Here is a 14,246-nt window from a genome sequence, read left to right on the forward strand (position 1 = left end):
ACTCCCCCCCACCCCTCTCACTCCCCCACCCTCATCCTCCACCCCCCACCCTCATCCTCCTCACGCCCCCACCCTCATCCTCACCCCTGCACCCTCATCCTCACCCCCCCCGCCTCATCCTCCTCACCCCCCCTCATCCTCCTCACCCCCTCACTGGTTTAGCTCACTCGGCTAAATCGCTGGCTTTTAAAGCAGACCAAGGCAGGCCAGCAGCACGGTTCAATTCCCATACCAGCCTCCCCAAACAGGTGCCGGAATGTGGCGACTAGGGGCTTTTCACAGTAACTTAATTGAAGCCTACTCGTGACAATAAGCAATTTTCATTTCATTTCATCTCACCCCCCCTCATCCTCCTCACCCCTTCCATCAAGTGACTAAAGACTGATCGGGCAGTCATTTGAAGGGTTGAATTTGTCCTGCTTTTTGTGTACAGGACACACCCAGGCAATTATCCACATTGCTGGGTAGATGCCAGAGTTCTGGAGCACAGGTCTTCAGTACTATTGCCAGAATCTATCAGGACCCATAACCCTCGCAATATCTTGATGTCACGTGGAGAGAATCAACTTGGCTGCAGACTGACATCTGTGACGCTGGTACCTCTGGAGGAGGCCGAGATGGATCATCCACTCGGCACTTCTGGCTGAACATTTTTGCCAGAATTGGCAACCCTACCCCAATTCCCTTGAAAATGTTGATTTTTATTTGCAATTATTTACACATTTAAGAAGCTATTATGGGTCGGGCTACTCTGAGTGAGATACAATATTTCCTTGTGTTTGTCAGTATTGTCCTTGATTGCTTTCTGCAGGAATTGTTGGGTTTGCTTTGCTACCGACCTTGATGATCGCTCAGCAGAATGGGTAAGCCCGTGTCGATGTAAAGGATCCACAAAATGGATCCACCAGGCATGCCTACAACGGTGGCTGGATGAGAAACAGAAGGGAAACAGCACAGGCCGGGTGGCATGCCCACAGTGCAACACTGAGTACTTGATAGTCTTCCCAAAGTTAGGTACGTCTGAGAATTTTGTCTTTTCCCCGTAGGTTGTAAAGTCAGAAAATAGATACCTTCCAATAATATGTATTTATGCACCGTTCTTGTCATGATTTGCCTTTTGATTATGTTTAAAGTAATTCAAAACCTCGAGTTTGGCTTCAAGTTTGGTCGATCGTGAATTTGCCTCGCAACAGCAGTAAAACACATTTGCCAAAACACAACACGATGTCCAACAACAGGCAGAGAGATCTGTCTGGAGACAGCAGTAACCAGGATTCAAAAGGTCCCAATGAGATGTGTCCCTCCCAATAACGAGATTAGAAGACAGTTTAGGTAAGAATCAGCTGTGTCTGGCTTGTGAAGAGAAAGAGATCACATAAATAATTGGGAATGGTCAATGTGATATTAATGTCCAGAATCAAGGAAGTTGATAGGGGAAGACAGCCAAATACACGGAGCACATAATCAAGAGGAACAAAGGTATAATTGGCCGGACCCTCAGAAACAAGGGAGGCCAGTTAACACCGAGCAGGCTCAAGAAACGGATCTGCTAGTTTTCCAGCCACCAAGCCTGAAGGCCACGTTTACATCCAACAGTCCCCAAATCCTAGAGCTAAGTAGTGCAGAAAACCTTCGGGAAGGCAGTTTATAAGTATCTTCTAAATAAAAGCAAATTACTGCAGATGCTGGAATCTGAAACCAAAGAGAAAATGCTGGAAAATCTCAGCAGGTCTGGCAGCATCTGGAGGGATAGAAAAGAGCTGACGTTTCGAGTCCAGATGACCCATTGTCAAAGCTTTGACAAAGAGTCACCTGGACTCGAAACGTTAGCTCTTTTCTCTTCATACAGATGCTGCCAGAACGGCTGAGATTTTCCAGCATTTTCTTTTTGGTTAGAAGTATCTTCGCTGTACCAGGACAGGACGTTTCCCAGACTTTGAAAAATAATTTAGAGTACTCAATTATTTTTCTCCAATTAACCTGCACATAGAACAGTACAGCACAGAACAGGCCCTTCGGCCCTCAATGTTGTGCCGAGCCATGATCACCCTACTCAAACCCACGTATCCACCCTATACCCGTAACCCAACAACCCCCCCCCCTTAACCTTACTTTTATTAGGACACTACGGGCAATTTAGCATGGCCAATCCACCTAGCCCGCACATCTTTGGACTGTGGGAGGAAACCGGAGCACCCGGAGGAAACCCACGCACACAGGGGGAGGACGTGCAGACTCCACACAGACAGTGACCCAGCCGGGAATCGAACCTGGGACCCTGGAGCTGTGAAGCATTTATGCTAACCACCATGCTACCCTGCTGCCCCTCACAATCTTTGGGTTGTGAGTGTTGTGGGGCTGAAACGCAGGCAGACACGGGGAGAATGCGTAAACTCCACACAGTCAGTGACCCACGGGGCCCAGACGTAATTATTATCCTTGTATGGTATGGTAACTATTTGCAAGTTTTACCTTTGTTGATTTATTTACTTTCAATGTTGTCTGGGGAAACAAGAAAGTCTGAAGGAGTTCAAAGATCCAAAGAATTTGAAAGGAGTTCTACATAAACTGTAGGTGTGGTTAGTAATTCATATAGCTTTGTTGTTATGGAATGGAATAGTCCTGTTCATGTGTATTGGTCTTTACTTTCATAGTCTTTAATAATTGTTACACGATGACTGGGCAGCTTATTCTCACTGGGGTTCACTTGAATCCTCACAGCAAAACAAAACTACACACCCCCACCAACTGGTGTTCCAAGTTGGGATATCCTTCAGATAGCATTAACGTGCTTCGTGACAGATCTAAACTAACACACTGGTGCCCTACTGAAGTTAGCCGACCGTTACGGGCAACCACATTAAATAGATGGATTGTACTTATTTCAGTGATTCGACAGCAGCTGACATAACCTGCTCTTTTTTTTTTAATGGACAAAAACGTCCCTAGACTCTTCATGGTGAACTGGACACTGAGCCAAAGGAAGAAATATTAATAGCAGTGATCTTGGTTTCAGAGCTGGGTGTTAATGCAAGCATTGAAGCTGGAGAGGCAGAGTGGTTCAGGGAGGGCTTCCAGTGTGGGAATGAATGAGTTTGGCACTGAGACTCTGGAATTGTGAGTCTTGTTTTCACCGTGTTAAATGTTGAGGAAAAAGATATGTTGAGGTTTGCAAGATTGAGACACGCGAGGTACCAGGTTGTGTCAATGAACTAGAGATGCCAAAAAGACCAAGAGAGAATGGCCGGCCATTCTGTCCAAGCTCTGGGAGAGGTTTAAGCCTCCTAAAGAAGTTTTTAGAATCAGCACGACCAGCGATGCTTTCAAAGCAACAATGATATATGTCGAAAGAGAAACGAGTGTGGTGTGGGTTTGCCATGTGCGTTTCTGAAAGTTCTTTCTGATGTTTGTTTTATGCATCTTTTCTTCAGGTCCAGTTGTGTACTCCTTGCATCAGGTTGACCGCATTCTGTCCAAAGCCAGCCCCTTTGCAGCAGCCAGCATCGTGGTCGGCACAGTATACTGGTCAGCAGTGACATACGGAGCAGTGACAGTAATGCAGGTTGGCATCATACCCCCTCGACCTAGCGTTCTATCAAATGTATCACTCCTTGTTCTCTGGAGCCAAGAATTAGCTTACCATCCACTTCAAATCAGTAAATGTTAAGAGCTGGCCTTTCCCACATGGAAGCCTTGTTCCCCGATAGGTCAGTTGGTAAGTGTGCTGATTGTGTGGATGAGGAGGTCCCTATTGTGTTCTCTGATTGCAGTTGGCAATTGCGGTTCATCTCAATGTCTCTAGGTTGAGGAACAATCTGCAGTGACAATTGCAGTTGGATGGGAATGGGATGGATCTTCGGATTGTGATGCCAAAGGGCAGCACGGTGGCGCAGTGGGTTAGCACTGCTGCCTCACGCCGCCGAGGTCCCAGATTCGATCCTGGCTCTGGGTCACTGTCCGTGTGGAGTTTGCACATTCAACCCGTGTTTGCGTGGGTTTCACCCCACAACCCAAAGATATGCAGGCTAGGTGGATTGGCCACGCTAAATTGCTCCTTAATTGGGAAAAAATGAATTGGGTACTCTAAATTTATAAAAAAAAAGCTTGTGATGTCAGTGTTATTGGTTAAGGTTTTGCAGCACCGGGTCCATGTCCCATTTGAATACATAGTTTGCATGTCCTGTAATTGGACAGTGTCCTTTCAGCAGGTTGCCATGATCAATGGCCACGGTGATAAGGTGGGAGCATCGGGCCTGGAGAGAGTGCTCTTTTGGAGAGTTGGTGCAGACTCGATGGGCCAAATGGCCTCCTTCTGCACTGTCGGGATTCTATGTAGGTAAGGTGAGAGTTCGAGGTAGGAAGAATCAAGGCCACAAAGGAAGTGAAATAGAAGAACGGGAAATTTTAAAACAGGTTGCTGGAGAGAATGGAATCGATGGATGTGGTGGTGGACTTGGGTAAGGAAAGATGGCTTAAACACCATTATGGGGTTGGGCTAAATGATTTGTTTCTGTGCTGCACATCTAATGTAATCCGATTTGAAACAGGGAGTGCAGAAGACTATTCAGTAACTTGGCTCTGTCTTGAATTCTCTGCAGGTTGTTGGGCACAAGAAAGGTCTGGACCTCATGGAACGAGCAGACCCACTCTTCCTACTCATGGGGTTGCCCACCATTCCAGTGATGCTTATTCTGGCCAAGATGATCCGGTGGGAGGACTTTGTGCTTCGCATGTGGCGCAGGTACTCCAGCAAGCTGCAGGTTCTCAGCAACATATTTCCAGGTGAGACCCCAGCCCCTTCCCATGTCACACTGCCCACAATAAGCCGTCACCAAGGACTGCATAGCGAAAGATTTCAGCTTCTCCTTTCTTATGATCCATCCATAGATACATAAGCCTGTTGCCGTCCCGAAGCCGGGTTTTGACCTTTCCAAGTCAGATTGCCAAATCTCTTCCTCCTTTTTTATATATCTCTACTGCCTTGCCCTCTCTGTCACTGTAACCTCCAACTCATTCCATCATTGATGGATGTGTCTTGAGCTGTCAGGGCCCTATCATTACCTCTCTGTACCTTGTTTCCCTCTTGAAGAGGCTCCATAAAAATCAACATATTTTGTCAATCTACTTTCATATCTGCTGAAGTGGCTTTATGTCAAATGAAGTGGCTTGTACTTTTTTTTTATCTTGGTGGTGCTATATACATATAGATTTTTGTTGTCTTGTGTTGTTGATCTGTCTTCTCTCACTGTCTTGGTTTTTCACCCACACTTCCAATCTTGCAAACACTGTCTCTCACCTTCTCTATTTGTTAATGGCAATTGAAACTGCCTCAATTTTCTAACCATTGACTGTGAATCCACCTTCTGCTGACAGCATTCATTTTTTGTCTTGCCAAAGCACTGAAGCTCAAGGTGTCAGCTTGGCCTGGAAATGCTAGATCAGTAAACACCACAAAGGAGCGGTCAGATTTAATACTGAGTTATTTCAAATTACATTACGAACCAAGCCATACAACCACCCCCTCGAACGTACAGTGTGGGTGGGTGTGTGTTTGCATCTCCTGCATTTTTGTGCACCATTCAGACTGTGTTAAGGCAGCATAGTGGCTAGCACCGGTGCTTCTCAGTTCCAGGGACCCGGATTCGATTCCCGGCTTGGGTCACTGTCTGTGGTGTCTGCACGCTTCCCCCGTGTCTGCGTGGGTTTCCTCCGGGTGCTCCGGTTTCCTCCCACAAGACCCGAAAGACGTGCTTGTTAGGTGAATTGGACATTCTGAATTCTCCCTCAGTGTACCTAAACAGGTGCCGGAATGTGGCGACTGGGGGATTTTCACAGTAACTTCATTGCAGTGTTAATGTAAGTCTACTTGTGACCTACTTACTTAAGCCTACTTACAGTACCCAATTCATTTTTTCCAGTTAACGGGCAATTTAGCGTGGCCAATCCACCGAGCCTGCACATCTTTTGGGTTGTGGGGGCGCAACCCACGCAAACATGGGGAGAATGTGTGAGGTAGCAGTGCTAACCACTGTGCCACCATGCTGCCTGGATTTGTGACACTAATAAAGATGATTATTATTCCATTGTACAGGTTTTGGATGCCCTGTTCCCCGTGTACCAGCTGAGACCAGCTATCAGACTGATCACATGTCCGTATCCCGCATTCTGTGTGGTGCACTCATCTTTCCCACAATCTCCAGCATGGTGGGCAAGCTCATATTCAGCGGTGTCAACTCCAACCTGCAGCGGACCATCTTGGTGAGTACGTCTGCACATTGCCTCTGATTTATTTTCCCCCTTCCTCTCCCGGAGACACTGGCTCACGCTGAGCACAGCTACTGTGCATCATTCTGCGATCATCAGCAAACATCCCCACTTGTGACCTGATGATGGACAGCAGGCCATTGACGAAGAAGCTAAGGATAGTTTGGCCTGAAGGAATTTCTGCTACCGTCTTGGGATGATTGAGATCCGACAACCACAACCAGTCTGTGCAAATGCAGCTATATCTGGACAACGTTCAAGCTTTGGCTGATAAGTAGCACACAGGGAATGACCATCTCCAACAAGAGAGAATAGAACCATCTCCGCATGATATTCAGAGGCATTACCATCGCTGAATCGCCCAACATCCTGGGGGGGGGGGGGGGGGGGGGGGGGTTCCATTGATCAGGCATATCAATATTGTGGCCACAAGAGCAAGTCAGAGTCTAGGAATCCTGCGGCATGTTACTCATTTCCTGACTCCCGAAGCCTATCTACCGTCTACAAGGCAGGAGTGTGATGGAACACTCTTCACTTGCCTGGATGAGGGCAGCTCTAACAATACTCAAGAAGCTCAACACTATCCAGGACAAAGCAGCCCACTGGGTTGGCATCCCATCCACCATCTTAAACATTCACTCCCTCCACCACTGATGCACAGTGGTGTTAGTATCTGTTTATGGATCTTAGTTGTATCAGGTAATATGGTTAACAGATTACTGAATTATACTCAAATGTGTACATAGAGAAGGCTCATCCAGCGCTGGGTAGAGGGAGTAAGCTCTACAATAAACAGTCTGGCTCAAAAGTATCCTCGTCTCGGTGTCTTCTTCCTATCTCAGCTTGGGAATTTTTCTTACAAGTAGCAGCGGTCTGGACAATCCACAAGAGGCACTGCAGCAACTCACCAAAGCACAGCATCTTCCAAACCCGCTTCCGTTTTACCATCGGGAAGGACAAGGGCAGAGAAATGCTTGGGAACACCGCCACCTGCAAGTTCCCCTCCAAGCCGCACACCATCCTGACTTGGAAATACTTCGCTGTTCCTTCACTGTCGCTGGATCAGAATCCTGGAACTCTCTCCCTCAGAGCACTGTGGGTGGATCTGCACAATGCGGTCTGTCGAGGTTCAAGAAGGCGATTCACCACTACTTTCCCGACAACAATTACGAATGGGCAATAAATGCTGGCCTAGCCGGCGACACCCACATCCCTTAAATAAATCAATTTGCAAAACAATCACCCGTGGCATCAACCTGAGGCCTCATAGACACATAGAAGATAGGAGCAGGAGGAGGCCTTTTGGCCCTTCGAGCCTGCTCCATCATTCATCACGATCATGGCTGATCATCCAACTCAATAGCTTAATCCTGCTTTCTCCCCATAGCCTTTGATCCCATTCTCCCCAAGTGCTATATCTAGCCACCTCTTGAATATATTTCCTCTCCGCCAACCAGTTTTCTATCCTCCACAATACATTTCCCCCAATCCCATGCGCTTTAATTTTGCACAATAATTTCTTATGCGGGACTTTGTCAAATGCCTTCTGAAAGTCCAAATATACCACATCGACTGGCTCCCCCTTGGCGACTGTACTGGTTACATCTTCAAAGAATTCCAACAGATTTGTCAAGCATGATTTTCCCTTCACAAATCCATGCTGACTTTGACTGATCCTGCCACTGCTTTCTAAATGTTCCGCTATAAAGTCCTTGATAATGGATTCAAGCATTTTCCCCACTACCGATGTTCGGCTTACTGGTCTATAATTCCCGGCTTTCTCTCTACCTCCCTTTTTGAATATAGGAGTGACGTGAGTTCCCCTCCAATCTGCAGGGACAGTTCCAGAGTCTATAGAATCCCGGAAGATGACCACCAATGCATCCACTATTTCCAGAGCCACCTCCTTAAGCATTCTGGGATGCAGATTCTCAGGCCCTGGGGATTTATCCACCTTCAATCCCATCAGTTTTCCCAGCACCATTTCTCTACTAATGTTGATCTCCCCTCTCACTGAACCTTTCATTCTCCAACATTTCTGGGATCTGATTTGTGTCCTCATTTGTGAAGACAGAACCAAAGTATGTATTCAATTGCTCAGCCATTTCTTTGTCCCTTATTATGCATTCCCCTGTTTCTGTCTGGAGTCGGCCTACATTTCTCTTCACCAATCTCTTTCTCTTCACAGATCTGTAGAAACTCTTAGTGTCAGTCTTTATGTTCCCTGCAAGCTTTCTTTCGTACTGTACTTTCCCATTCTTAATCAATCCCTTCGACCTTCTTTGCTGAATTCTAAACTGCTCCCAATCCTCAGACCTCTTATTTTTCTTGGCCAATCTGTTTGCTTCTTCCTTGTATCGGATACTATTTCTAATTTCCTTTGTAAGCCATGGATTGGCCCGCTGATCCCCTTTGCTTTTGTGCCAGACAGGAATGAACAGTTGCTGTAGTTCCTCCATGCGTTCCTTGAATGTTTGCCATTGTCTATCCACTGTCATCCCTTTAAGTTACTCTCCCCAATCTATCAAGGCCAACTCACGCCTCATATCCTCATAGTTCCCTTTGTTAAGGTTCAGCACCCAAGTCTCCGAATCAACTACTTCACTCTCCATCTTGATAAAAAATTCTACCATGTTATGGTCGCTCGTCCCAAAGGGGTCTCGTACAGCCAGATTGGCAATGACCCCCTTCTCATTACACAGTACCCAGTCTAAGATGGCCAGCTCTCTAGTTGGTTCCTCCACATATTGGTCAAGAAAACCATCCCGTATACATTCCAGGAATTCCTCCTCTACGCATTGTGGCTAATTTGATTTGCCCAATCTATGTGAAAATTAAAATCACCCAAGGGCAGCACGGTGGCACAGTGGTTAGCATTACTGCCTACGGCGCTGAGGACCTGGGTTCGAATCCCGGCCCTGGGTCACTGTCCGTGTGGAGTTTGCACATTCTCCCCGTGTTTGCGTGGGTTTCATCCCCACAACCCAAAGATGTGCAGGGTAGGTGGATTGGCCACGCTAAATTGCCCCTTAATTGGAAAAAAATAATTGGGTACTCTAAATTTATAAAAAACAAAAAGTTTGTCTTTTTCACAATGCTTGTCTTTGCTCCCAATATTTTTCTCTCCTGCCCTGTTTGAATTTTGTCCTTGGTTTCTCCACCTATCACTTTTCTACCTTTTGCTTTTGTCCATGCTCCCTCTTTCTCTGACTCCTTGCATAGGTTCCCTCTCCCTGGCATATTAGGGGCTGGTTTAGCTCACCAGGCTAAATCGCTGGCTTTTAAAGCAGACCAAGCAGGCCAGCAGCACGGTTCGATTCCCGTACCAGCCTCCCCGGACAGGTGCCGGAATGTGGCGACTAGGGGCTTTTCACAGTAACTTCATTGAAGCCTACTCGTGACAATAAGCGATTTTCATTTCATTTCATTTCATTATTAGTTTAAACTCTCCCTAACCGTTCTAGCAAATAGCTCCCCTAGGACATCAGTTCCAGTCCTGCCCAGGTGTAACCCGTCCAGTTTGTACAGGTCCCACCTCTCCCAGAACCGGTCCCAATGCCCCAGGAATCTGAAACCCTCCCCCTGACATCATCTCTTCAGCCACATATTCATCCTATATATCCTGTCATTTCTATTCTGACTAGCACATGGCACCAGTAGTAATCCTGAGATCATTACCTTTGAGGTCTGATTTCTTAACTTCCTTCCTAGCTCCCTGTATTCTGGACCTCATCTCTTTTTTTAAACCTATGTTGTTTGTACCGATGTGTACCACGACCACTGGCTGTTCACCCTCCCCCTCCAGAATGTCCTTTATCCGCTCCAAGACATCCTTGACCCTCGGCACCAGGGAGTTAACATACCATCCTGGAGTCTCGTTTGCGGCCACAGAAACGCCTGTCTAGCCCCTTACAATTGAATCTCCTATAACTATTGCACTATCACACTCATTACCCCTCCCCTCTGCAGCAGAGTTTGCCACGAGTTTGCCTCAACTGAAGCTGATAAGACTTTGCAATTGTAAAGTGTGATTGGACTTGCGTTGGTCGCATCCTTCCAGTTGGTGTGAATCATCCAAGCCCAATGTGGGCATGTTATCAAAGCGAGCTGCAGAAACCTGTTCAGGTTAAAACCTGAGACCGTGGCTTCAACTGAATTTCCCGCTGTAGCGATCGCGTAGTGTTTACTGGAAGGAGAGCACATGATTCTCTCAATTGCTGTCCAATATTCCTTCCAGGACGGACGCCACCAGAAGCAGATGAGCTGCCCATTCACCTTTCTTGCTTCTGCTTTTGCTGACAAAGCAATACATTCCCCGTGAATGTTCTTCTTATTGATCCTGAAGAATGCGAAACGGAGCCAAATGAATGCAATGATTGTGGATTGCACGTTGACGAAAAAAAGTTGAATGTTTGAAGTTTAAAGAAAGAAACATCAGGCCCATGAAGAAAGCTGTAACCATTGCAGGAATCCACTGGTTAGCCTCAATTGTTGTCCAGTTCTCACCACCCCACTTGAGGAAGGATGTGAGGGGGTGCAGGAAAGGTTCACTGAAATGTTTCCAGGGTGAGACATCAAAGGGTAGCTTGAGCACTTTCAAATTCTTCCAATGGGTTATGGGTTTTGCTGGCAAGAACAGCATTTATTGCCAGTCCCTAATTGCCCTCCAACTGAGTGGTTTGCTAGGCCACTTGAGGCAGTTAAAAGTCAACCACGTTATTGTGGATCTGGAATGACATGTCGGGAAGGGTGACACATTTCCTTCCCCAAAGGATATTTGTGAAGCAGATGGCTTTTCAAGACCATTGTTTCACAGTAGCCAGATTGTTCATTGAATGTAAATTCCACCAGCTCCGTGGTGGGATTTGAACCCATGTCCCCAGAGGATTAGCCTGCTCCTCTGCATTACTGGCCCAGTGACATTACCACACAATCACATTCTTGAGGTGTGACTTCAACTTTTAAAACGAGGACACTTCAAACCAGCAATGATGCTGAAGATCACAATCCACTTATCCCTGCTGAAAGGTGTTCTCAAATTTCACAGCCAGCTTGGACTGTGATGTGGTCTTTGGTTAACTCGGCTGTCCATCCTCCTGATTCAGACAAGTACCAGAAACTGGGGAGAACAAGTGGTCGCTGGAGCAGCTGAGCCATTCTATTACAAGAGTTTGTGACTAAGAATCAAGCTATGCCAGCAGTGTGCCTCAAATGCCTCGGAAGTCAGACTGGGAAGGCATCCAGGCAGTGCGTCAGCACCTAAAATTTCCTTCAAGCTGTAGCCCAGCACGTGGAAATGGAAACTGAATCCCTACTTTATTGGCTCATTCAGATCTCAACCTGAGAGTACAAAGGTTAGGCTTATGACCAGAAGCATAAAGTACAAGAGCAGGGATGTTGTGCTGTCACTGTATAAATAGTTGGTTAGGGTACGACTGGACTACTGTGTGCAGTTCCGGTCACCACATTATAGGAAGGATGTGATTGCACTGGAGAGGGTGCAGAGCACATTTGCCAGGTTGCTGTCTGGGCTGCCAGGAGAGATGGGATAGACTGGGGCGCTTTCCTTGCGCCAAAGGTTGAAAGAGAACCTTACAGAGATGTATAAGATTATGGGGCCATAGATTGGTTTGACAGGAAAGCACGTAATCCATCAGCAGAGGGTCAATAGCCTGGGGCATAGATTTAAGAGAAGAGATAGAAGGTGAAGAGAAGGGAAGAAACATCTTCACCCTCAGAGTCTGAAACTGGCTGCCTGAAAAGGTGGTTAATTCAGGAACTCCGGCATCATTGAAGAAGTATTTAGGTACTCTCTTGCGCCGCCATAATTTCCAGGTCAATGGGCCAAGCATTGGAAAATGGGATTCGTGCAATCAAATCTTTGTTGACTGGCGTGGGAGCGATGGGCTGAATGGCCTCCTGTGCTGTAAACATCCATGAATCTGAGTGGGGGACAGGGCACAGGATCTCTGGAGAACCAGCCCACAAGCAATCGGCGCATAAAGAGGATATACAACCCCTCCACATGCTCCGTCATTGAATACAACCATGGCTGCTTGGATCTTGGCCCCAACTCCACTTTCCTGTGTGCCCATAACCCTTGACTCCCCTGTATTTCATCATCTAGACTTTCCAACCTGTCCCCGTATCCCTTAATTCCTCTTTTTTTCAGTGTCCAAAAGGTTATCAGTCTTCATCTTGAGTCTCTTTAGTGATTGAGCAGCAAAATTCAAATATTAGGGTGGCACGGTGGTGCAGTGTCCGTGTGGAGTTTGCACATTCTCCCCGTGTCTCCAAACGTCTCAAACCCAGAAGATGTGCAGGGTAGGTCGACTGGCCATGCTCAATTGCCCCTTAATTGAAAAAATTATATATTTTTAAAAACACAAAATATTCACATATGTGTGAGTTTGGAAATCTTTCCTTCCCATCCAACTCCTGATCCTGAGACTATGCCTCCAACATCTGGACTTTGCAACCAGGGACAACGGCCTCTCACAACCAAATCCTGCCGCGTGCTGCATGCATATCAGTGAGATCACTAAACTGAAGAGAATTTTCCTTAAAGTACTGCTCCTTCATCCCAGAAATTAATCCTGTGAGCCTTGGGTTCAGTCCCTCGAAGGACATCAGGATATGTTCCAACCAAAGCCTGGCATAATAGCAGCTAGACTTCATATTCTGAGACTCTAACCCGTTGATTGTTGCAAAGCGGGAAGGTAAAGCAAGGTTTGGGTTCCCACAGTGAAATATCCTGCAGACCGTGCATTCCATTCTCCATGAATGGCCACTTGGATCGAAGCAGTGTTGGGAAGTTTGTGCCTGTGGAACCTGTATCCCATTCAGAGATTTTAAAAAAATTTTCAAGTGCCCAAGTGCCTTTTTATTCCCAATTAAGGGGCAATTTAGCATTGGCCAACCCACCTACCCTGCACATCTTTGGGTTGTGGGGGTGAAACCCACGCAGACACGGGGAGAATGAGCAAACTCCACACGGACAGCGACCCAGAGGCGGAATCGAACCTGGGGCCTCGGCGCAGTGAGTTAGCAGTGCTAACCACTGCGCCGCCATGCCGCCCAGATTCAGAGCTAACATTTGCAAGGGAGGGGCGGCACGGTGGAACAGTGGTTAGCACTGCTGCCTCACGGCATTGAGGACCCAAGTTCGATCCCGGCCCCGGGTCACTGCCCGTGTGGAGGTTGCTCACTCTGCCCGTGTCTGCGTGGGTTTCGCCCCCACAACACAAAGGTGTGCATGTTAGGTGGATTGGCCACGCTAAATTGTCCCTTCATTGGAAAAAAAACAAATGGGTACTCTAATTTAAGAATTTAAAAAATTTCCATGGGAGGACTTGGGGGGGGGTAAGAGAGAAGAGGAAAAGGCAAACTTGTTGAATTTTATTTGACAGTGGAATTAGCCAGCATAAACCTGTGCCAGTCCATCTGCGGTTAGTTTGGAAGTGGCCTCACTGACGAGCAGCTCCAAGGGCCAATGGCATATTTCTTCAGTTATGGAATAAAAATAACTTTACAGCAGCTTAAATATATATTGAAGGGACAACCTCAAATGCAGAATATCAGGATGAAAGGGATTTTGAATTCTCGGCTGCTTTTGATGAGGTAAGTGGAGCGGGTGAGAGAAAGTGTTGCCCCTGATCAATGAGCTGGGAAGTCGGAGGCCATCAGCAGCCTGATGAAGGGAGAAGTCGGGTGAAAATTGTCTGGCTCTTGGATTCCTGGCTACTAATTGCACAGGAAGCAGAACCCCGTCAGCTCAGTTGGCTGGACGCCTGGTCTGTGACGTGGAGCCACGGCAACAGCCCGGGTTCAGTTCCCCATACCGCCTGAGGTTATCCATGGAGGCCCTGCTTTCTCAACCTTGTCCCTTGCCTGAAATGTGGTGACCCTCGGGTTAAGTCACCACCAGTCAGCTCTCTCAAAGAGGGGTTGAGCAGCCTCTGGTCCTCAGGGCGTTGTGGCGA

General features: G+C 47.1%; 1 protein-coding gene across 2 annotated transcripts in view; it reads left to right on the forward strand.

Moving 5' to 3' along the window:
* LOC119957445 (E3 ubiquitin-protein ligase MARCHF5-like) overlaps positions 1-14,246 on the forward strand; it is a 28,118-nt gene that overhangs the window by 429 nt on the left and 13,443 nt on the right. For both annotated transcript variants that reach the window (XM_038785517.1, XM_038785518.1), the window contains exons 2-5: positions 812-1,014; positions 3,432-3,562; positions 4,599-4,782; positions 6,092-6,258. In XM_038785517.1, coding sequence (XP_038641445.1) covers positions 812-1,014; positions 3,432-3,562; positions 4,599-4,782; positions 6,092-6,258 — 685 coding nt within the window. The remainder of the gene's footprint in view (positions 1-811; positions 1,015-3,431; positions 3,563-4,598; positions 4,783-6,091; positions 6,259-14,246) is intronic.

Source organism: Scyliorhinus canicula, chromosome 26 (assembly GCF_902713615.1).
Source record: "Scyliorhinus canicula chromosome 26, sScyCan1.1, whole genome shotgun sequence".
Taxonomy (NCBI): domain Eukaryota; kingdom Metazoa; phylum Chordata; class Chondrichthyes; order Carcharhiniformes; family Scyliorhinidae; genus Scyliorhinus; species Scyliorhinus canicula.